This window comes from Aspergillus brasiliensis (assembly GCF_001889945.1).
Source record: "Aspergillus brasiliensis CBS 101740 unplaced genomic scaffold ASPBRscaffold_1, whole genome shotgun sequence".
NCBI lineage: Eukaryota > Fungi > Ascomycota > Eurotiomycetes > Eurotiales > Aspergillaceae > Aspergillus > Aspergillus brasiliensis.
Window position 1 is genome coordinate 2,680,308 of NW_027137442.1, and position 20,960 is coordinate 2,701,267.

General features: G+C 49.1%; 9 protein-coding genes across 9 annotated transcripts; 4 read left to right on the forward strand and 5 right to left on the reverse strand.

The window, feature by feature from the left end:
• Window positions 1–151: 151 nt before the first annotated feature.
• On the reverse strand, window positions 152–1,251 carry ASPBRDRAFT_202660 (RTA1 domain-containing protein; the record flags this gene model as incomplete). The annotated part of the gene is made up of 4 exons (XM_067621640.1): window positions 152–622; window positions 717–942; window positions 998–1,020; window positions 1,089–1,251. The coding sequence occupies 4 exons, from the start codon at window positions 1,249–1,251 to the stop codon at window positions 204–206; spliced, it is 831 nt and encodes a 276-aa protein (XP_067484989.1). The 3' UTR covers window positions 152–203.
• An 815-nt stretch (window positions 1,252–2,066) lies between these two features.
• ASPBRDRAFT_141789 (FAD-dependent oxidoreductase) lies at window positions 2,067–3,724 on the reverse strand (the record flags this gene model as incomplete). Its single annotated transcript, XM_067619185.1, has 4 exons — window positions 2,067–2,409; window positions 2,503–2,843; window positions 2,902–3,470; window positions 3,586–3,724. The coding sequence occupies 4 exons, from the start codon at window positions 3,722–3,724 to the stop codon at window positions 2,097–2,099; spliced, it is 1,362 nt and encodes a 453-aa protein (XP_067484990.1). The 3' UTR covers window positions 2,067–2,096.
• Window positions 3,725–4,545: 821 nt separating this feature from the next.
• On the reverse strand, window positions 4,546–5,834 carry ASPBRDRAFT_191024 (serine hydrolase domain-containing protein; the record flags this gene model as incomplete). Its single annotated transcript, XM_067620317.1, has 2 exons — window positions 4,546–4,677; window positions 4,734–5,834. The coding sequence occupies 2 exons, from the start codon at window positions 5,832–5,834 to the stop codon at window positions 4,546–4,548; spliced, it is 1,233 nt and encodes a 410-aa protein (XP_067484991.1).
• Window positions 5,835–8,311: 2,477 nt separating this feature from the next.
• On the forward strand, window positions 8,312–9,484 carry ASPBRDRAFT_111870 (uncharacterized protein; the record flags this gene model as incomplete). Its single annotated transcript, XM_067616600.1, has 3 exons — window positions 8,312–8,488; window positions 8,543–9,181; window positions 9,239–9,484. The coding sequence occupies 3 exons, from the start codon at window positions 8,312–8,314 to the stop codon at window positions 9,482–9,484; spliced, it is 1,062 nt and encodes a 353-aa protein (XP_067484992.1).
• Window positions 9,485–10,969: 1,485 nt separating this feature from the next.
• Window positions 10,970–13,011, forward strand: ASPBRDRAFT_141795 (cytochrome P450). Its single transcript, XM_067619186.1, has 7 exons — window positions 10,970–11,249; window positions 11,342–11,654; window positions 11,740–11,971; window positions 12,034–12,324; window positions 12,377–12,496; window positions 12,563–12,726; window positions 12,786–13,011. Exons 1-7 carry the CDS (start codon window positions 11,003–11,005, stop codon window positions 12,946–12,948), a joined length of 1,530 nt encoding a protein of 509 aa, XP_067484993.1. The 5' UTR covers window positions 10,970–11,002; the 3' UTR covers window positions 12,949–13,011.
• Window positions 13,012–13,199: 188 nt separating this feature from the next.
• On the reverse strand, window positions 13,200–15,124 carry ASPBRDRAFT_50586 (uncharacterized protein; the record flags this gene model as incomplete). Its single annotated transcript, XM_067626568.1, has 4 exons — window positions 13,200–13,526; window positions 13,580–14,064; window positions 14,126–14,857; window positions 15,106–15,124. The coding sequence occupies 4 exons, from the start codon at window positions 15,122–15,124 to the stop codon at window positions 13,200–13,202; spliced, it is 1,563 nt and encodes a 520-aa protein (XP_067484994.1).
• Window positions 15,125–15,887: 763 nt separating this feature from the next.
• On the forward strand, window positions 15,888–17,633 carry ASPBRDRAFT_50587 (uncharacterized protein; the record flags this gene model as incomplete). The annotated part of the gene is made up of 2 exons (XM_067626569.1): window positions 15,888–16,712; window positions 16,737–17,633. 2 exons carry the CDS (start codon window positions 15,888–15,890, stop codon window positions 17,631–17,633), a joined length of 1,722 nt encoding a protein of 573 aa, XP_067484995.1.
• A 968-nt stretch (window positions 17,634–18,601) lies between these two features.
• On the forward strand, window positions 18,602–19,366 carry ASPBRDRAFT_114320 (LysM peptidoglycan-binding domain-containing protein; the record flags this gene model as incomplete). Its single annotated transcript, XM_067616814.1, has 2 exons — window positions 18,602–18,689; window positions 18,747–19,366. The coding sequence occupies 2 exons, from the start codon at window positions 18,602–18,604 to the stop codon at window positions 19,364–19,366; spliced, it is 708 nt and encodes a 235-aa protein (XP_067484996.1).
• A 318-nt stretch (window positions 19,367–19,684) lies between these two features.
• On the reverse strand, window positions 19,685–20,956 carry ASPBRDRAFT_141797 (RTA1 domain-containing protein). The gene is made up of 2 exons (XM_067619187.1): window positions 20,575–20,956; window positions 19,685–20,498 (listed from the first exon to the last, which is right to left on the reverse strand). Exons 1-2 carry the CDS (start codon window positions 20,849–20,851, stop codon window positions 19,861–19,863), a joined length of 915 nt encoding a protein of 304 aa, XP_067484997.1. The 5' UTR covers window positions 20,852–20,956; the 3' UTR covers window positions 19,685–19,860.
• Between the last annotated feature and the right edge of the window lie 4 nt (window positions 20,957–20,960).

Below are 20,960 nucleotides of genomic sequence, written 5' to 3' on the forward strand. Positions count from 1 at the left end.
TAATTGGCTGCAAAAAGACACTTTATATGGTTAGCGCCGGAATCTCCCCGGCAAAGGTCCTCTTGCCCGATTCGGTAATATATCAGTTGATGAGCGGAGCATCTACAAGTTAACATCCAAACAGTGCTCGAGACCTTCTTCCTTCCCTCACAACCAGGCCCCTTCCCTTGACGTACAGGCAACAAGACCCATCACCACCAAGCTCAAGCCATCTGGTAGCTCCCATCACCACCGCCCACTGGAACCCCCTTTTCAATAATTCTCTTGATCTCCGCCAGATGCACCCAATTCATCGCCGCACACGTCGCCAGCATCATCACCGCATCGAACACATACGACACCCATTCATACCGCGTCAGAGGACCATCAGAGCTTTCCACAAACTCCGCGAACCGGAAGATTGACCGCACGAAGATTAATAAGCCCGTCGCGTACAATACCAGCAGATGCTTGCGCCACGGCACCAGCCCGTATGTCCGGGACCTGTATTTTGTGAGACGCTGATGGAAGATGATCATCGTGACGAGAAAGAGTCCGAAGAAGACAAGTTGCATGAGGACACCGAGTTTCATAAGTGTTTGGCCTTTACTGGCTGTTGCGGATTTGGCGAGCATTGCAGCACCTATAAGGAGTGTTTTCGTGCGGTCAGGTGACTGGTAGATAATGCAGAGATAACTCTAGTAGTTAGTTAGTATATATCAAGCAGGAAAACTTACCGATGAACTGAGCAAAGAAGGAGATGACATCGCCCAGGACGAAGATCTTGGTAAGCCAAGTGCGCCGAATGATGGAGTATTGTTCCCCGTCGGCCATGATCATGAGCCGGCCAAACTCCATGTAGATGCTTGCGGCTAGTAGGGCCGGGGCAACTAGAATCAGGATGTACTGAATGAGCTCGGGGCCGATGTCATAGTCTGGATACTGGGTGGAGGATTTTGCGCGCTAAGACCAGAGTTCAGTTTCGTGCGTTTGAACTTTGGAGATCGAATTGACTAACTGCTATGTATCCGATGACCTCGACTATAAGCGACCGACTGCTGGTTAGCTTGCTGAGGGAAAGAAGCTGTCTCTGTGAGCGAGAAACTTACAGGTACATCCGATCAAGAACGGAATGAAGAACCATACCCGCCAGCGCAAAGCCTGGTAATAATGTATGATTGTAGTGATAAGAAAGAGAATGGCAAATGCAATGGCAGCTGCTTCCGAGGGCACAAAATCATATATGCCAAGATACTTGACCTCGACTGTCATCTTGTGGAAGGAGAGTATATCGTATACTATATTAAAATGAGTGTGATATAAGTCATTCAAAACAGAGAAAGTCAGAGGTAGAAAACACAAAATATGTCTTCTATTCATCGTCGATGCCACTGTCTAGGGTATTATATATCGCTCTACATGATGAAAATATGCCTGGTGCCTGATTCTGACTCGTAAAACATCGTCAGCCCTTTCTGGGCTGGAGCTGGTCAATAATAGATCTATTCCACATCTAAGATCTGGCGCGGAACCAATCATCTGTGCGCGTATTTCGTAACTGGTGATGGGTCTGTGCTGGCCGGTTTAGCCCCACAACCCCATGCGAAAATAGTAGTCGTTCACGGAAGATCTACTTCAACAGAGTCTAGCCGGAAGGCTGTCGAGGTGAGCTACTTTGACAAGTTTTGCAATGCTCCGAATTGGTGAGGGACTCTGCCTTCAGGAGTCCCAAAAGATCGACTGCGCCTCGTGGATACTAATTACTACTAATAGGTAGCAGCAACTCAGAAAATTCAAGAAGCCAATGAGACAAAATTTTATACGGTGCTAAACGAGAGCCGCTTATTGGTCTCTTCATGGTTATCAAGCCCCTACTTAGAGCATAAAGTCCGTAAGGCTTGTCGTCTCTAGTGAATTGTTACATAGCCTGGCTCTGACAGATATACAAGGCAAATCGCAGAAATACAGCTGTCTAATTCGGCGTGGGGCTCTCTGAACAACATCAAGACATATGCGGGCTCTTGAGTCTCCAACGACCAATTTTGCTACCTATTTGATGCATTTCTTTCCTTTTTACCCAAAAAGGCCTCTCCTCCTCCCCTCAACATCCTTTCCATTCAGGACCAGTCTCCTTCGTCTTCAACAGGCTTACCACTCTCCGAAGCATCCAAAAGCTCCTTGACAGTCCACGGTTCGTACGTGTAGCCAGGCACCGAGTTCGTGTTCTTAAATGGCGTACCCTTGAGGAGGTGCTCCGCACATGGCCCATAATTCTCATACGCGTACTGTTCTGGGTCATGGTATACCAGCCAGTCTCCAACCATTTTGCCCATTATTTTCGGGTTCTTGGCAACGGCGTCCCAGTCAGTGTTGTGATACACCTCCCGATTTCTGAACCCCATTTTTTGGGCGCAAGAGACTCGCTCAAATCTGTCATCAAAATATGTATATCAGCCAAAGTTCGTCCCTCCTCCTCCCCTCTGCAAATTGAACTCAGAGTCATGGCTTTTGACGGTCACATACCTCAAGTGGTTATGCACTTTCGTTGCGAGAGACACATTTTCCTTCCCAGAAATATGCAAGCACGCAGCCAGAGAATACGCGTCCTCCATCGCCATTGTCCCTCCACTGGCCGAGGTCGGCAAAAATGGATGTGCGGCGTCACCGATCTGCACGACGCGGCCGCCGGGTGACGCCCATCGCGGTTGAGGGTTTCGCCACATGAGCTTCCAGTCGAGAACAGTGTGGTTTGGTGTGGCCTTGATAACCTCGGTCACGAACGGCTCCCAACCCTCGACAGCCTTAAGAGCCTTGTCGATCGATGTAGTCTTCGACCAGTTTTCTTCAGCATTACTGCTATCCTCCTAGGCGAGGTTAGTATGCAGTTTCATCGCACAGACTTTGACACGTGAAGATACATACCCTGCGCGTGAGCAGCCAACAAATTTCATTCTCAGACTTGCAAGTAACGATGTGTGCCCCCGAGCCAGCGTGTAGGAATGCACGGTCTTTGAACCCTTCAAACTCCGCCGCGATGACTGGGTTCTCGAGGGCCGGTGCCACGGGGAATGTGACACGATAAAGCACAAATCCAGAGCTAATAGGGGGTTCTCTGTTGCCAACGACCAATGACCATGACTTAGAGCCAACTCCATCGGCTGCCACCACTACATCAGCCGTGAGACGGCGCCCATCAGACAGGACCACACCACCATGGTGATCTGTTTCGAAATATTCTGAAGCTGTCGCGGAGAACTCGATCGGGATGCCGAGCTGGTCGGCGTACTCGTAGAGAACCTTATGCAGCTTTGATCTGTAGATGGCCAGAGATGGATCGTCTGGGTTACCGATGGGGAAGGTTCCGACCAGAGTCCCGTCGAACTTTTTCATAGTGAGCACCGGGGTAACTGCCTCTTGTCTGGCCCGTTCCATGAAGCCTGGCCATTTCTTGGGTGTTTGGAGGGCAGAGGTTGTTATCACTATCATTTCGCCTACATGAAGTGTCAATACGCCACCGAATCAGCTGATACGTACAGTATGGCTGCGCTTGCGCCCATCTTGAGGTGTATTGTATCAAGTTGCAATCTAGTTGCAGACATTACTTACCCGCAGTCTCCCCACGGAGTCGTCGTTCAATAATTTGGACATTATGACCCTTGCGGTGAGCCTCAATGGCGAAGGTTAAGCCCGCAATGCCACCTCCGACAACAAGAATGGAGATTCTGGAGTCTGGTTCTCGGTCCATGGTTGAAGTTACCAGGGCTGACACTGGACTAGTCGAGGTACAAGTGGTCGTTTTAACCTGGGCCCTTGTCGGTATTTAAAGGCTTTCGGGTACCCACGCGGAAATGCGTTTAAGACGGGCTGTATCGCAGATTATACCTAACTACTCCGTAGTTCAATAGCCGTATCCACCAACTCGGCTATATCATGCTAGTTCTATGTGGGTACGACGGAGAGTCGAATGATAATCCCAATTTTAGCAGTACTGTGGTCCGGAGTTTGCCTGCACAGCTGCCGCTGTGGGGAGCCTAATCTGTCATACCAGCTGGAAAAGAGACGCCAAGGCACCCTCAGCGGACGATTACAGTAGCTTCACGACTTAATAAGCGGCGTTTCGGAACTTACGGGCTCTCTCATTCCAGATCTACATCGAATATATCCCGAACTAGGCTGAGACATGAGGAACATGGGTGTTTGGGACAGATTGGGAAGACTGAAGCCAATTCATAATCTTGACAAATACTTCAATAATGTCGAAGCACCGGAACGTTACCCACTACTCGAAACCATTACTATAGGTATATATTTTCGCGCCGTAGGTACTTGAACGCTCCATGCCACAACGTCTGATAGTATTCTTCTTTGAGAACAAGTTGTTTCAGTCACCTTCCTTTGCTCTCCACTACCACAGTACATTGTTCGTTACATCTGGTGGGGATATTCAAGTTTCCATTGTATTAACCAATCATTCCTGCAACATATAAAGCTAAGGCCAGTGTATTTGCGAAGGAATCCCTTGCTCTATCCTTTGCATAGGTTCTATCGGCGGGTGCACTCTGGTCATTATGTCTGTGTTTCTAAGGCGCCATACAGGGTACTCTGAAACATCCGTATCATCCTGCCTATCGCCTCATCTCCAGGAGGAAGCACCTGTACCCCGAAGACACCGCAAAGTCCAGAAACACGGTCGATGAACTGTTTAGCCACGTCAGTTACTATATCACCTACACCCGCATGCTGAGGGATCATACCCAGAATAAGTTCGGTTTTCCGCTCCAAGAAAGAGTTCCCTTCAGTCTCCCTGACGGCGTATCTTGCGTGGTCAGTATGCCGCCAAGCCCCCAATCATACTCGATCTCGGTATCAAATATACCAATAAACGAGCTCGGGGGATGGCTTCTGATGTACTCATTCAGACGATGCTTGCTCGAGTGGCCTAGTTGTGGTTTGAACAGTTCCGCCGTGGTCTGCTGACTTAACAGCTTCTCGTCATCAACGAGCAGTGAGTACAGGATCTTCAAGTAACTCTCCATGTCACCATAAGCACCTTGGCCACCAAAGCATTCTGTAACTCCTTCGGTTAAAAAGCGTCCTGTGAAGTCGGTCACACGCCGTGAGTGAGGTTCCCTGACTGCCATGTGTACTTGATGTTTGCGTATATCCGGGTTCGCCGATGGCCAAAACGTGATCCTCCGTATTCCGAGAGGGTCCCATATATTATCCCTCATATAACTTTCTAGATCCTGACCAGATAGTTTCTCCACTAGCTGGCCAACCCAATCGATACTGGTACCATACTCAAAACTCGTTCCTGGCTCGTAAGTCAAAGGGTACCCGAATCTTTCCTTGACTGTCTCTCCGGAGTTGATCTCCCGACCTTGAAAGGCTGAAAATCTGGCTAGTTCGGGGTTTGTCATATCATAACCAGTCCCCGCAGAGTGTGTCAGGAGATGTCGAAGTGTAAGTGGATTATTGCGTTCTCTTAGGAGCGGCTTCCCATCCTCGTCCCATCCCGTAAGTATCTTTAACTGCGCTAGTTCGGGGAGTAGAGGTCCAACATCCTCATCCAGACTGATAATTCCGCGTTCAACTAGTTGCAACGCCGCGATACAAGTCATGAGCTTGGTCATTGATGCATAGGCCATAATCGACTGCGACGACAGCGGTTCACCCATGTTATTACAGGAAGTCTTTCCTAATGCCTTAACATATCTCAGAGTTCCAGTCTTGTTCGTCGCTGCCACGACCACACCGGGAAATATGCCATCTTCGATGGCCTTTTCGAATGAGGCTTCCAGCTCTGCGAACAGGGCGCTGTGATGGTTTTCGAAGACATCACTTCCTTCAGCCATTTCTTCTTGTAAACCAGTAACACTAGTGAAGTAGATGATAGAAGGAGTGATACCGAAGGGGCTTAATGATAAACTGCCGCCTTTGCGTCCGAGATGGTTGGGTTCGGACGGGTATTGCGGATAAGATCGGGATATCTCCGAAAGTTGACCCAGAGAAGAAGAAATATTTAGAAAGATACTTCACTCCGCGACTGGCGTAGAATCCTTCAGAGTCGCTTCGACTGGGTTCCGTTAAGCGACTAACCAACCTGGGGTGATTAATAGAGGTCACCTTAGAACTGAGCACTATTGGTAGCCAGGCATCCGATGAAGGTATGACTAGCGTGCTTCGTGCATGGGAGCCACTAGCACCCCGCAACTGTTACGGGAAGACACAAATTCTATATTTCATATTGATATTTCCTTCTTCTCGAGCCCTTCCATCCTTTCTCTCATTGAGCAATACTTGAGAGTAATCGAAATGCTACGCTCATATGTGGTAGATTAGAGTATCCAACGGAGTTCTTCCTTTATCGGTTCCTGCTCATCTGAACTGAAGGTACGAAACGTGATGAGGTAATTATTGATCGATCAATAACCCCCCAACCACCGCCTCCGAAATTGCTATTTGTATAGGATATCGGGTAGGTCGTAGTTCGGCATTTGAAATAAAGTTCTCTGGCGCATCTGTTACCTTATAGTAATTCTGGAGCGGAGACCAGCGAGTGCGGGTGTTGCGGGTACTGCGGGAACGGTAGCAGACCCTGCGTCTAGTACTTGTTGCTGCAGATATGACGCATGTACCAAGTATTTCCTGCGCATTATCTTGTCAAACGCTGATTATAGAATTACTTAGACTGAACCTACTACTCGCATTGGCCCGGAATACTTTGAAGTTGTGAGCGAAGGAGCGCAATAGTAGTCTTGATATTGACACTGGACTCGGCTTAGACATGGAAGGGACAATCATAGATCTGGTCCGTTTCAGTTGTCTGGCTAGGTAAATTATATTGGTCATCAGGTCAACGTTAAGTTACTCCGTAGATGCTGAAAAAACGTTCATTCGTCGAGAGCACTCAGCCACTCAGTCAGCCCCCCTGGCATGCCCCAGAATAGTCCACGTGCCAATCACTACCGCTGAAGAATTTTTCTCCGACAATACCAGCCTTCCCCACGGCGGGATCCACGTGGTATCTGTTACAAGATAACGTTATTCTTTGCTTTGTACATGATAAAGTATCCCTGCGCGAGCATCTAGTGATGTAGGAAGCAGCAAGCTCTGCGTAGTCGACGTAGGGGTGCTTCAGTGACTATACAGTAAGGGATAAAACTACGATGAGTTTGTAAACCACCTCTAGTATTGAACGGGGTGAAGATTAAGCACCCAAGTATCATACACGTCAAATAAATTGAAAGCTAAATCTGCCAAAGGACTGACACGGGTGGCTTAGAGCAGAAGAAGTCCGCGGATGTTGCGGAGTAAGACAGACAGCAAGGGCTAAGGATTCGATGTCTGAAAGACCGCAACCGACAAACACGATGTACATGAAGATCCTCTTAGATTGGCAAGACCTCCGGATCCAACGAGAGAAATATCAGATGGCATTCTAGTTATGACTTTACCTACGGAATTAGTACATCATTTGGACTGTGAGGGATTTATAATTGCTACTCAGGAACGGAAGGGTTAGCTACCTAATTACACACCTTCATGACTAGGGCTGGGCATGTTCGTCCTCGGTCCCTAGTCATCACCCCTTTGGCATAGCACGCCACGAAGGATTCAGAAGGATTCAGCCCAAGGACCGTTGCTGGAGAATTAACTGGATGAGCGGGTTCGGGTCTCGCAATGCTGCAATCGGAATGATGTTTGCCTCCGATTTCCCATTGGTACTTGGATATGTATGGCTAACCACCTTCATCAGTTCCTTTTCCCCTCGACGATCACACGGGAGAACGGGATGTCTATCTGGCAGTTTACCATGTCTTGAATCTGTTGCAAGTGTGTAGTATGTTCGTGACATCAGACCTAGAGGAGCGTCCATGGTACGGCTGCAATAGCAGCTCGTTTACGATACAAACTTGGCCTGGTTAGAGCCATTTCAGTCCGTGGGCATTGTGGGAAGTCTCCATGTCGAGTACAATATAGTGAAACATCTCAAGGGTGATTGGTGGTACCGCGTCCCTCATCGGCGACGAAGATACCATAATTGTCTTTGCCAAGGACCCTAGAACCGAAATCCTCGTATAGGCGGAGTCATATACATTGCGATATAGACATAGAGCATAGACTTCTTTCCGTCCCAATATCCCGTCAGTCATCATTGACTCGTGATCAACGGAAGTGCCGTCCAATGGAGAACATCGTTTTCCAAATGACAAGCAGCAGAAAGAATATAAATACTCTTTCCCCTGCGGCGTTCAAAAATATTTCATACAGATGCAGTCAGGCAAATCTTCTCTAAAAATCCATCATGTCAAAGCCAAGAGCTTCCAACATGTTCTCTTTCCTCTTTATTCTAGGCTTGGCTCTTACCCCTTGTGCGTATGCATGGAATGTTCCGAACTTGACACACCTTGTTGTCTTTGGAGATAGTTGGTCGGATGCTGGACGACTACACTATTTCCTTTCCCACAATGGCAGTGTGCCTCCAGTTGGCTGGATTGATAACGGAGTTGGTTCTCCTGCAAAAAGCTTTGACGAGTCTATATAGCTGACCACAGCTCAGGATACCCCTGCTGCAGATGGTGGACGCCCTTGGCCATCCTATGTCGGTCAGTATACCGGTGCAGACGTCTACAATTACGCTGTGGCAGGAGCTGTATGCTCCAACGACCTTACACCACGCATCGCACAGCCGGTTGGGAAGCTATTCCCTGATGTAGCTGGCTATCAGGTTCCTGCTTTCCTAGCAGATAGTCAGTATACGTATAGCAACGGAACCATGTTTATGGATGCAGCTCCAGAGTCAACCGTCTATGCTATTATGATTGGCGGAAACGATGTGGGAGCAGATGGCTTTCTAACTGATTCACAAACCCCAGGGACTACAATCGCAGACTATATAGACTGCGTATTTCACCAGATAGATCGACTCTTTCAGCATGGGGCTCGCAACTTTGTCATTCATACTTTGGGAGCAATGTATCTTACGCCGCAGTATGGTATGCCAAATGAAGGGGGCCTCAAGGCGACCCAATATTGGCCAGACAAGTACAGCAATACCACTGGCGTCTCACAGAGAATGCTGGAGCAGGTGGCCTTAGTCAATGCAGTATACAAGGCCAGGTTACCCTTAGAGGTGGAATTTCAAAGGAGGTACCCAGGGGCACAGTTTGCCCTCGTGGACCTTGAGAGCTTGGTGAGCGTCTGAGCCAATATATAGTGACATGATATCAGTACTAGTTACTGACTTTATTTCCAGATGATCGATATTCACAAATATCCTGCAGGATATTTGAACGGTACAAGCCCTTACAATGTCACTGGGTACACCAATCACTGTTCCCTTAGTGGGACTGATTGTGTTCGCTACGACAATGAGAACCGGGATGCGTTCATGTGGTATGATGAACTCCATCCAAGTGAGCAAACATGGCGCGCATATGCCAGGATCCTTGTCGATATCATCAGTGGAAGCAGCAAGTGGGCAACATACATATCAGCTTAACTGGTTTTGCATGTGACATGGAATATTTCTCTAACCGAGAGAATTACCAAGGCTTCTACTGGAAGCAATAAGGCCCTTGGAGGGTCTGCTGTCTGTATGCATAACCACAGACCTCCAGTGATATAATGTCTGATGGGCAGGTGTTCATGTTGAAGGAGTGGACTTATCATATTTCTGCTGGTTTGGTGTTAGTTTACCTACATGTCTCAATGGTTGAATCGAATATACAATATCATGTATGGAATTGTGGGATTGCGATATCCACCATCTTCAATCATAGCAACGAACAGATGCTTCCTTACCAAAACAGTCTTCGAAATAAGAACCTCATATTCCCAAAGCACTTTATCACGTTTTTACTTTGACTTGCTTATATTAATGTAGTTTTATTGTTTCTTACGGTCAAATCTCTTGCTATCATATACCTGCCTGGCATCTATATATATAACGGGTACTATGCTCTGAATTCTCCCGCACTTCGGAGCTCTAACATACTCGCTTACCGAGACTACGGTGGTGCTACTAGCAAGAACTATCATCCGCAATCTGAAGGCACTCATATGAAGGTCCAAATCAACTCAAACCGATTGTATCCTTTGGTAAATATATAAGGGTTTATTAGAGTATAGATACTGGGTTATGGGAAGAGGCATGGGAGGCTGAGGTCTCACGGTATCCCTACCGCAAAACCTTACTTGATTTGTTCCATTCATTTCTATCTGGGTAACCAGCTTAGTGTATAGAATTTACGTTACATACAGGTTTGCCTTGCCTAGAGGGCTGTATGGGGGTATGCATCTGCAATCATGATCATGTGACTGCGACGTGAATTATTGGCCATCAGGCAAAAATGCTTTTTGATCCCTCCGTACGCTTACCGCTGGTCTCACCGCATACTAAACAGGATGATGCTCTTCATCTCCCTACATACAATGTTTTATTCTCTATCTTGTTGATCACAGTATCTCCTACCAAGAATCTTGAGTTTCATAAGACTGAGATCATCAATTCATTCAATTAGAATCAACCCACATGTAAGGCAATGTTACTGGCACCCATTCTACTGAGTAAGCGGACACCGGTGTTTGAACCACCTCGCATGCATCCGCTTTTATGCAATCGGATGACTGCTATTTCCAATCCCCGAGATATGATCAATTTGGATGCCGAGTCCGTGAGTGGTTCTAGCTATTTCAAAATAGGGGATTGGCTATCGCCCGCCAGATGCATATTAATCCCTATGCCCCGTAAGGCTAGTATAAAGGGTCTGCAGACCCACCGCTCCACCGGTGAGACTCGGGATGTGGACAAAACCTTGAGATTCGATCCGAGCGGATTTTGTCTGCCGGAGAATATTCCGCTTAGTCATGCGAAAGTTACTTCACCCTCGAACTATATGATATATCACAGAACATGAGGTCTATATAGAATGGTGAGTACTGGCTGGGAGCCTTCAATGGAGTTAGAAACCACGAGAGAATTACGGTGTCTCGGGCGGTTCAATTGACAGAAGCAAACATGGCAAACCTGTACTCCAGCATACTGGATCGGATGGCAGACGCACCCGCGCTCGGTATCATTTGTACAGCCGTTGTAGCCACCCTAATCATTGTCACGATCCTTAAACCATTCTACTATCGCAATTGGCATCCGCTGTCTCGCTTCCGTGGTCCTTCGGCGGCTGCTTCCTCTCGTCATTGGATTTACAGAGTGACCGACCGTGGCTTTCCCGAGGAGGAACTCGAAAAGCTTCATAAGGAATATCGTGAGTGCTATCCGGAGTTTGTTACGTTCATGATACTGTAGTGATGTTGGAAACTGGGTAGTACTGATTGACACATTTTCATTGTCCTATAGAGACCCAAGCATTACGCATCGGTCCCAACGAGCTACACATCACCGATGTTTCCAAATACAAAGTCATCTACAGCCAAAGCAAACCGTTCCCGAAACATGGAGCATTCTATGAAGCTTTCAACACGCCCCATACCGTCTTCACTGAGATCGATGCGGGAATGCATAAAGAGCGCCGACGACTATTGAATCCCTTTTTCTCTCGCGCAGGCGTTTTCAAGCTCGAACCCATCATCCATGAGAAGGCGAACATTCTGATGAAGAAGATCCGACGCCTCGAGGATTCTCATAATGTCAATGTGTATGATGCTTTTAGGTGAGTGCCGCGGCTAAATTCCTCTGATTGCAGTCTCGGGAGGCCCCAGTAGAGGCTTGAGCATGGCTAAACATCGAGACGGCAGATGTCTTACCACAGAGGTCATTATGGAGTTCGCCTTTGCAAAATCAGCAAACATGCTCGAGGAGAACGAAACTAATTTCGAGTCGTGGTTCCTAACTGCCTTTGACGCCGTTGCTGGAAGCATTTGGAAGATGCAGGAGTGGCCTGTCGCGCGGAAAGCCTTGAGCTTTGTGCCGATGAGTGTCATCGGCCTTGTGGATCCACAGATTGTCAATGTTATCAAGATGTTGAAGGTAGGTGCTGGCTCGCTTGCTACCCACGGAAAGGATGCTAATTCTATGGCCATGTTTGGTAGTTTGCGGAGAGCTGCCTCAAACACCATGAGATGCATGGAAATACGACATCCCATCCTGTCGTATTCGAGAATTTGTCTTCTCTACCGCACGACCTCAAGGTCACCGAGGCAGTGGACATACTGATTGCGGGAGCGGATACTACTGCATCTACTCTCACTGCGGGATTTATGCATATATTGTCGAATCCAGCTATTCATGCCAAGTTAGTTGATGCTCTGCGTGGAATGGACACCAGCTTGAACGATCCTTCGGCTGCTCAACTTCAGGAATTAGAAAAGATCCCTTACTTGGTATATATGGACATCCCAACATACAAAGAGCGCATTGCTAATTATCAACCAGACTGCCTGTGTCAAGGAATCTCTTAGAATCGCCATGCCGGTGCCGGGACGCCTGCCGAGAGTCGTTCCTCAAGACCTCGCTGAGCCATTTGTGGTTGATGGCCAAGTCATCCCGCCGGGTGTAAGTCAAATACGCTGAATTATGATCGTTGCCAAAAACGTTAACATCCTAACTCCCTGTCAATAGACCATTGTCTCCATGTCAGCCTACACCATGCACACCAACGAAGAAGTCTGGGGTCCTGACGCCCGCATCTTCAACCCCGACCGTTGGCTCCAGCCGGAAGCCAAGTCTCTCGAGCAGTATCTGTGTACATTTTCCAAGGGCGCTCGAATGTGCATTGGACAAAAGTTAGTTCACTATCCAAGATTCATTACTTTATACTATATCACTAACACATGTTCTCTAGTGTCGCGTATGCCGAGGTCACAATTGTCATGGCGTACCTCTTCAAGAACTTTGACATCCGGCTCCCGTCTGACTTCCATGCACCTGAGAAGAAGGATCTGTTTACTATGGAGTACTCTAAGCCTGGGTTACCGTTGAAGTTCTCCAGTTTAAAAGCGATGTAATAGAGAGGCGAATAGTATGCTTGGTAGATCTGCTTTTGTCTGCGGTTGGGGGGTATTACGGAGGCGTCTGAGATGCTGATCAATAGAGCTGTCTCACCGACCTACTAGGGAGCAAGGCTATAATATTAATTGTAAATCTATCTCTATTATACTACCAGTAGTACCTTCAACTCTATAATGTATATTACATCAATGTTACAAATAGTAGCAGTAAGAATGAACAAAGACGGTCCATTTCTTTTAAGGACTCATCAAATTCCAGAGTCATCCTCCACAATACTGTTCGCAGAGGTATACTCATCCCACGCAGCACAGTTCTTTTCGAGCGCAGCAGCATCGATCATAGGCTCGAGCTGGGAGATACTCTCGACGAACTGCATGGCGAAACCCTCCGATTGGTGCCAGCCGATATGGCAATGTAGCAGCCACGCGCCGGGGTTGTCGGTCTTGAATGCAATGACCAGGTATCCCAGGGCGGGAAGCATGGCAGTATCCCGACGCGGTGGGTTATACGTGTTCAGAGTAGTATTCGCCGTGTAGCTTCCCTTGCCTTGGGCGAGGATGAAGAAGTCGTGGCCCTGATTATATTAGTATAATATCCGTCATGTGCTGGAGTACGTAAGAAACATACATGAAGATGAATAGGGTGGGCAACATTGATCGCCATTTCAATATCAACAATCACCCACTGGCCGTTGCCCTCGACTTCGACCACATGCGATGAGTTACTCCAGGTGGTGTTGCCGTTGGCGATCTGCAGTAACGTCGGATTGTCCCATTCTGCCTTGAACGTGGTCGGTCCCATGTACCACTTATACAAGCCGGCAGAGTTCATGATAACGTTGGCCTCGTTGTGGCTGGTGTATCCGACGCCCGATGCGTCGATAGCGACCGCCGGCACCAGGCTACTCAACGGCTCGTCGTAGCAACTGTCGGTGTAGTTGTAGGCTGTGGTCGTAGGAGTTGCGACTTCCACGCTGGAGTCCTCATAATGGAAGATTCCCCTAATGTCGGTGTTGTCAATCTCCGCACATGCCTCCTGGGGAATGGCGCGCATCCAGAAGTTAGACCCGGATTGGGCTTGGTTTGCTGTAACGATCACATCGTAGCGTTGCCCTGCACGCCTTTAGTATATTCCCTAATACTTTATTTATTCCAAAGGGGCAAGGTAACTCACCAACACCAATGTTCAGCGACGTGGTATTATACGGCTCAATGGGGACAAAATCCGCCGCAATCACCGTCAAGGTATGATCATCGATCATGAAGCGGAACAAGTTGCTCATGCCGCCATTGATCAGTCGCAGACGGTACGACTGTCCAGCAGTCACATTCATATGGAAGCGCGATCCCACCGTTTCGTTATTGTCCGTGACCCAGATATTCGTCCCATTGATCAAACCCGTGGTCATCTCCGGCTCGCCCGCCGTTTCCGCCGTGGAATACATCTGGTCGGCCGTGCGGTGCGCCCAGTCATTGATCCACAGCACGCCCGCATCAATGTCGTAATTCGCACTCGCGGGCCCGTGGATGACAATCGCTCCGTAGATACCGTCCCACGCCTGCAGGGCGAAGTGGGAGTGGTAGTAGGTGGTGCCGTACTGCGTGGCGCGCCATTCGTAGGTGATGGATCCTCCGGGAGGCGTGGGACATTGGGTGATGGAGTTGGTGCCGTCTTGGGGGTTGGTGTGGTTTTGACGGACCCCGTGCCAGTGGATGCTGGTGCCGTTGTTCTTCAGGCCATTGTAGACGTGCACGCGAACCCGGTCACCCCAATCGGCGTAGAGAGTAGGTCCGGGGGATGTCCCGTTGATGGTCAGGACATCGCGGGGGACGCCGTCGGGAGCGAGGGTGGTGTTTCCTAACTCGAGCCAGTATTCACGGAGGATCGGTTGGATTGAACGAGTGACTGATCGAAGAGATGCTGAGAATTGATCAAAATGGAAACGAGTGAATGAAAAGCTTAACTGATGAAGTGAACATCTCAAGACAGCATATATATATATATATATTATCGTGTTATCTTGCAGAGTTCTATCTCGCCGTAGGCGACAAGATATCAGTCCCTCTTCTATTTCCTATTTCTCATCTTGCGCCGGTGATCGTCGCGGCCGCGGCACTACCGACAGATTGTATGCGTAATCATCCCCGACATACGTAGTCCGCTCAATCCCATGGCTTCGGAGTATCGTGATCAAGGGGCGAAGCGAACTCGGAGGTGTTGATTCTGCAGATATGCGTCAATTGCCAGGTTAAGTCCGAGGCGAACGAGTACTGGAATTGGGGTCAGTTGGAGTGGTGCTGGGCAGTAGCACAAAATATTCTTAGTCCGAAACAATGTCTGTACTCCGCAAATAGATTAACTTTTCTTCAGTGATGCTGATAAGATATCCGAAGTCGATCATTGCCTTACAGAAGATGCCACTAAACCCAGAACGGGGTGACTTTGCGAACGATGAACCACACTCCACTGGACCCTGTCGGAGGTAAGCTGCGATTGGATATAGAATTTCGCTTATGTATTTCTCGAAGCTAGACCGATGTTAAGGTTCCCTCTAATGCAGCTGAATATCGGCTGACCTTGCGACGCACGTTCGAGAACTCCACAGGTACTGCCATCTCGGCTTTAATATGGAGTAGTATGGGAACTAAGGCCCCTGGCCATGAGTACTCTTGTTTCTATTCTGTGGGGACTAGAGTGGAGTTTCGCTATACAAGGAGGAGCCGGGATTTCACGAGTCACGACATCCGGGACGCATCATTCAGACGGGAAGTAGTGGATAGGATACTTGATTCTCATCGGTTCTCAATCGGAGTCCAATATCTAGTATTTAAAGCGTGTTAGTATTGAGCGAGCAGGCTTATTGGACGCCCCTCGAGACATTCACTATTCTCAAGTCCTTTAGGTGTCACCTTTCACCATCAATCTGAGTGTGGCAATGAGATCTGTGCAGCTCTGGGCGACAGCCCTGGCCCTGGCGGGAACGATCCAAGCCACGACATTGCAAGACGTATGCACTGCTTCCTACGCCCAAGCCTCATTGCCGGAGGACAGCGTATACCCTGGAATCTCCATCGACAGGACTTCGGTGACTGCGGTGGCAGCCTACAACGTGTCGAGCACGGACCAAACGTACTTTCCCGACGCCACGTTCGACTACTGCAATGTGACCTTTGCCTACTCCCACTTGGGCCGGGATGACCGAGTGATAGTCACCTACTGGATGCCCGCCCCGTCCAAGTTTGCCAACCGCTACCTATCAACCGGTGGCAGTGGCTATGACATCACCGTGGGAAGCGCGTCGTTGCCCGGGGGTGTCATGTACGGTGCTGTGGCCGGCACCACGGACGGAGGGTTTGGTGGATTCGACAACGGCTCGGATGATGTTTGGCTGCTGGCCAATGGCACCCTCAACTACGAAACGGTCTACATGTTTGGGTACCAGGCGATTCATGAGCTGACTGTGCTGGGGAAGGAGCTTACCAAGCGGTTTTTCAATACCTCCTCCATCTATTCTTACTACCAGGGCTGCTCCGAGGGGGGTCGAGATGGCTTCAGTCAAATCCAGCGGTTTGCAGAAGACTTTGACGGGGCCGTGACGGGTGCTCCCGGCTTTCGCTTCACCTTTCAGCAAATGCAGCATCTCTGGTCGCCGGTCGTTGAGCAGACCTTGGATTACTACACCCCTCCCTGCGAGCTTGAGAAGATTGCGAACGAAACCATCAAAGCGTGTGATGTTCTTGATGGCAGGGAGGATGGTGTTGTCTCCTGAACGGATCTCTGCAAGCTGCACTTTGACGCTAACAGCACGATTGGAGAACCGTATAGCTGTGGCGCTTCTTCTCTGACCACCTATAAGAAGAGAAAGCGCGCAGAGACCTATGAACTCCCCGCCCAGAACGGCACGGTTTCCGCCCAAGGCGTGGCCGTCGCAAAGGAAATCATGCGGGGGATGCATGACACTCAGGGCAATCAAGTCTACTTCTCGTACCAGCCCAGTGCCGCGTTCTCCGACGCAGAGACCCACTACGACTACACGACCGGCGCCTGGACCCTCGACATTACCGAATCGAACAGTGAATGGGTGGAGAAATATATCAACCTCCTCAACGCCACGGAAATGCCGACCCTTCAGAACGTCACGTATGACAACCTGAAGGAATGGGTCCGCATTGGCTGGCAGAAGTACGGCGATGTCCTCCAGTCCACCTACCCCGATCTGTCCCCCTACTCCGAAGCCGGGGGCAAGGTGCTTCACTACCACGGCGAATCGGATTACACCGTCCCCACGGCATCATCGGTGCATTACTATGAGTCTGTCCGTTCGGTGATGTACCCCGACATGTCCACCAACGCAAGCTATGCGGCGTTGGGAGATTGGTATCGCCTGTTCCTCGTTCCTGGCGCGGCACACTGTGGCCCGGATGCATCCCAGCCAAATGGGCCTTGGCCGCAAACCACGCTGGACACGATGATCCGGTGGGTTGAGGAGGGTGCTTTCCCGGAAATGCTCAACGCAACGGTTCTGCAGGGAGAGAACGAAGGACAAGAGCAGAAACTCTGCGCGTGGCCTCTACGACCCTTGTGGACCAACAATGGAACCAGCATGGAGTGCGTGAATGACCCGGAGGGCATGAAGACTTGGGTGTATGATTTGAATGCATTCAAAATGCCAGTATATTAAATGCTTGGAGACGGACAGCTAAAGAAAGTCCCATATCTCTCTTGCATTTGGCCCCTTAGCCAGTCAGCTGTCATTCTTGTATGCTTAACCCCGCATTCTGACTAACTGTTTCGACTCCACGTCGACTGGGACTGTATCAATATATCACAATCACCGCTGAGCCACATAGTATTACTGCGTCCCTGACTTTATGCTTTGCTCTGGCAGATATGCCCTCATGTATGTACAACGTCAACTCACATTCCTTCATTGAAATGCTTTCCTTTGTCCCGATACGAATTCAGTCTAGTAGTGTAGGTAGTAATCGAGGTATTGTACCAGAAATACCTCCACACTATAATAGGTCATGCGACCAAGTGCGAAGCCTGAGTGCACCGTGGTTTTCTCGGACGTTAGTTATCTCCGTGTACTCCGTGCCGGTATATCGCTATAACCCCATAATCGACAATATCATTTCCCGGACACTAAGAGAGACCGTAAATTCTCTGTTGTGGTCTGAGAGAGTTATCTGTAATACTAGTAGCCATGCAACACAATCACAGGCGGCTCCTGCGTGTTCTTGAAAGTGAACAGGATCGATGCAGGCCCACTCCCCCGCGATATCCCCATGAGGAGATTACATCCGATCCTCTTACCCGAAGAACTGGATATTGTGGGGTGCTCATACGGTGCATGTGCATTAGCGTGCATCTGCCAATGAGGACACTATGTACTATGTAGACGTAAGCCTGTATCCGGGGCCCCAACGTTCTATGGGCTGATGGTTCCTCCCAAACTTGGCATTGTCTATGAGAGCAGTGACGTAGCTCAGCTATTTTGCGGTGAAAGATCTGTGGGGTTATGTGCTATAGAAAAAATTTAAATAGGTACTGGGGGACTCTCAGATATGGCATATACACAATATCAACTTGGTCTTTTGATTCTATACTACTTTCTTCCTGACTCTCTTTCAGGGTGAACGAAGCATCATGTTAGCAAACCCCAGCAAGCTGCTTCTATTAACAACAGCAATCATCGGACAATCCATTGCTCTCCCAACGACCGTAGACTATGATGGTGAGAGCTACCACACCCATCCACCGTACCCTAAACTAAGCAAGTTTCATCCAACAGTCCTCCCAAGCACCGGCTCCGTCCTAAACCTAGACGTCGCAGCCAGCAACATCACCTACACCGTACAATCTAACGACACCATCCACAGCATCGCCGCCCAATACAACGTCGGCGCCTGCGACCTCGCCCGTCTCAACGTCCTCGCCGACCCCAACTTCCTCTACACCAACGAAACCCTTCGCATCCCCGCCCGCGCCACCTTCCCCGACGACTTCTCCTGCTTCAGCACCAACAACACCGACGCAACAGCCACATGCATCTACGGCGGACCTCACGTCTACACCATCCTACCGGGCGATACGATCCAGAAGATCGCCAACGAGCGATTCAACATCACCACCGAGTCAATTCTCAGCTTCAGCGCGCAGACGGGGTACATTGCGGCGTTGAATCCGGGGATTTATGATGTACTAGAGACGGGTCAGACGGTCAAGATCCCTAGTTGTGATAATACGGCGTGCACGATGGCGGATTTTACGTTCATGTATGGCACGTTGCAGGATTTTGCCACGGCGTATAATGTTAGTGTGGGTCAGTTGATGGCGTTGAATTTGGGGTATAATCATACGGATTATATTGCGCCGTTGGGGGTCGTGTATGATTGTACTTCGCTGGGATGAGCTGACGAGAGGTATACTTGTGTTTGGTGTTGAATGATGGTAGTGGGAAGAAGATTTTCTTTCTTTGCTTGTGGTAGCTAGCTTGTATTCCTTGACGCCATGTCCTCAGTAATTGTACACCGGGATGAATGTCTCTGCGGCTTTGGTCCAGTCAACTAGGATTTCGAAGTATTTTGAAAAGGCCGCTAGGTTTGTAGTACGTACAAAGTTTGCAGTGAGATGAGATAGGGAAATCATGGGCAACTGCTGCAGTACTCCATCAAACCTGTATCTAGAGGTCAAAGGTCTACAGAGCTGTAGTACCGGGGGGGAAATTTGCTGATATACGTCCCATTTCTTTCTATCCCTTGTTCTGACTCTATTTATACAAACAATGGTTATTTTTATTTGCACTCCTGCTCAGAGTCTATAGCTACTTCGCGATATAATCATTTTGTCAAGGCCGACTTGCGTTCCAACCCCTAGATCCAAAGCAGAGAGAAAGTGGAAGTAGTCTACCTCATCAAGCCTGAGTCAGCCTCTCCATGCACTGGATGATACTGCCGAATTCCCTTCTTCCCATGTCGGCTTTCCTCTCCCCGAAGCTGCACAAGTTCCTCGCTACGATGGCTCCTAGCTTTCTTGAGCAACGCCGCAGGATTCCAGATTGCCAGCGCTAAGCTAGCAATGAACATGACCAGCGCATCCAGAATTATTGCGTAGATCTCGTGCGTAAAGAGATATCCTTCCCAACCATTCATCAGCTCCATGCTGCGGTAGATTCCCCGTGCCACCATGCACGTGCATGCGATCATCAGGGCAGAGGTGATTTTGCGAAGGGGTGGACTACGCGTGATTTGATATAATGCGCGGTAGATCACGTACTCGAGTAACGTAGTAAAGACGCAGGTGGAGACGAGTTGCCAGATGATCCCTGCTACCATCGTATACGTGCCGGGCCAGTAAGAGGTGTGTGCACTAAAAGCAGCACCGGCAACACCTCCACCGACGGCCTGAAGAAGGAGACTCCAGAAATCGACAGTCATGAAGATGATCAGGTATTGTTTCGGGGTGAGAGGGGATTTATCTTGGCCGATTATGGACACTATCTGACCGAGGACACCGTAGATACCGGCTGTTGTGAAGGCGGGGGCTGTCAAGGGGCAGTAAGGTTAGTTGGTTATTCCTTTCAGCATTATATAAGCGATTTGTGAGGTATATTGACCGACCCATTATCAGAGATGCAAGCTGCATCTCCAGCAGCCTCACAGAGTATGGACAGCGCCAGGCTACGGTGCGAGCGAGCCACCCCGTGAACTCTCCGAAAGCTCCAAGGGAGAAGGCAAGTCCTAGCCAGAGGTTCTTATATTTGAAGGCTTGCCAGACATGGACAACAAAGAGACCTGCAAACAGGACCATGAAGATGATGCCCGCCACAATAGACGGTCGGTAGCCGAAGGGCGTGACAATATTCGGGTCATACGGAAAGCATTGTGGTGTCGACATGTCATCGGCTGAGCGTTGTTTGTTTTGCTTGACAAGAAAAGAAAAAAACTAATGGCTCGACAGGTGGACGGGTGGATGGGCAGAATGGGGATGAGTGATGGAACGGGGG

Coding starts and splice junctions, on each gene's coding strand:
- ASPBRDRAFT_141797 (XM_067619187.1), bottom strand. CDS start 20,851: ATGTCGACACCACAATGCTTTCCGTATGACCCGAATATTGTCACGCCC. Junction 20,499..20,574: donor GCTTGCATCTCTGATAATGG/GTCGGTCAATAT, acceptor GCCCCTTGACAG/CCCCCGCCTTCACAACAGCC.
- ASPBRDRAFT_141795 (XM_067619186.1), top strand. CDS start 11,003: ATGGCAAACCTGTACTCCAGCATACTGGATCGGATGGCAGACGCACCC. Junction 12,325..12,376: donor TAGAAAAGATCCCTTACTTG/GTATATATGGAC, acceptor ATTATCAACCAG/ACTGCCTGTGTCAAGGAATC. Junction 12,727..12,785: donor CGAATGTGCATTGGACAAAA/GTTAGTTCACTA, acceptor CATGTTCTCTAG/TGTCGCGTATGCCGAGGTCA.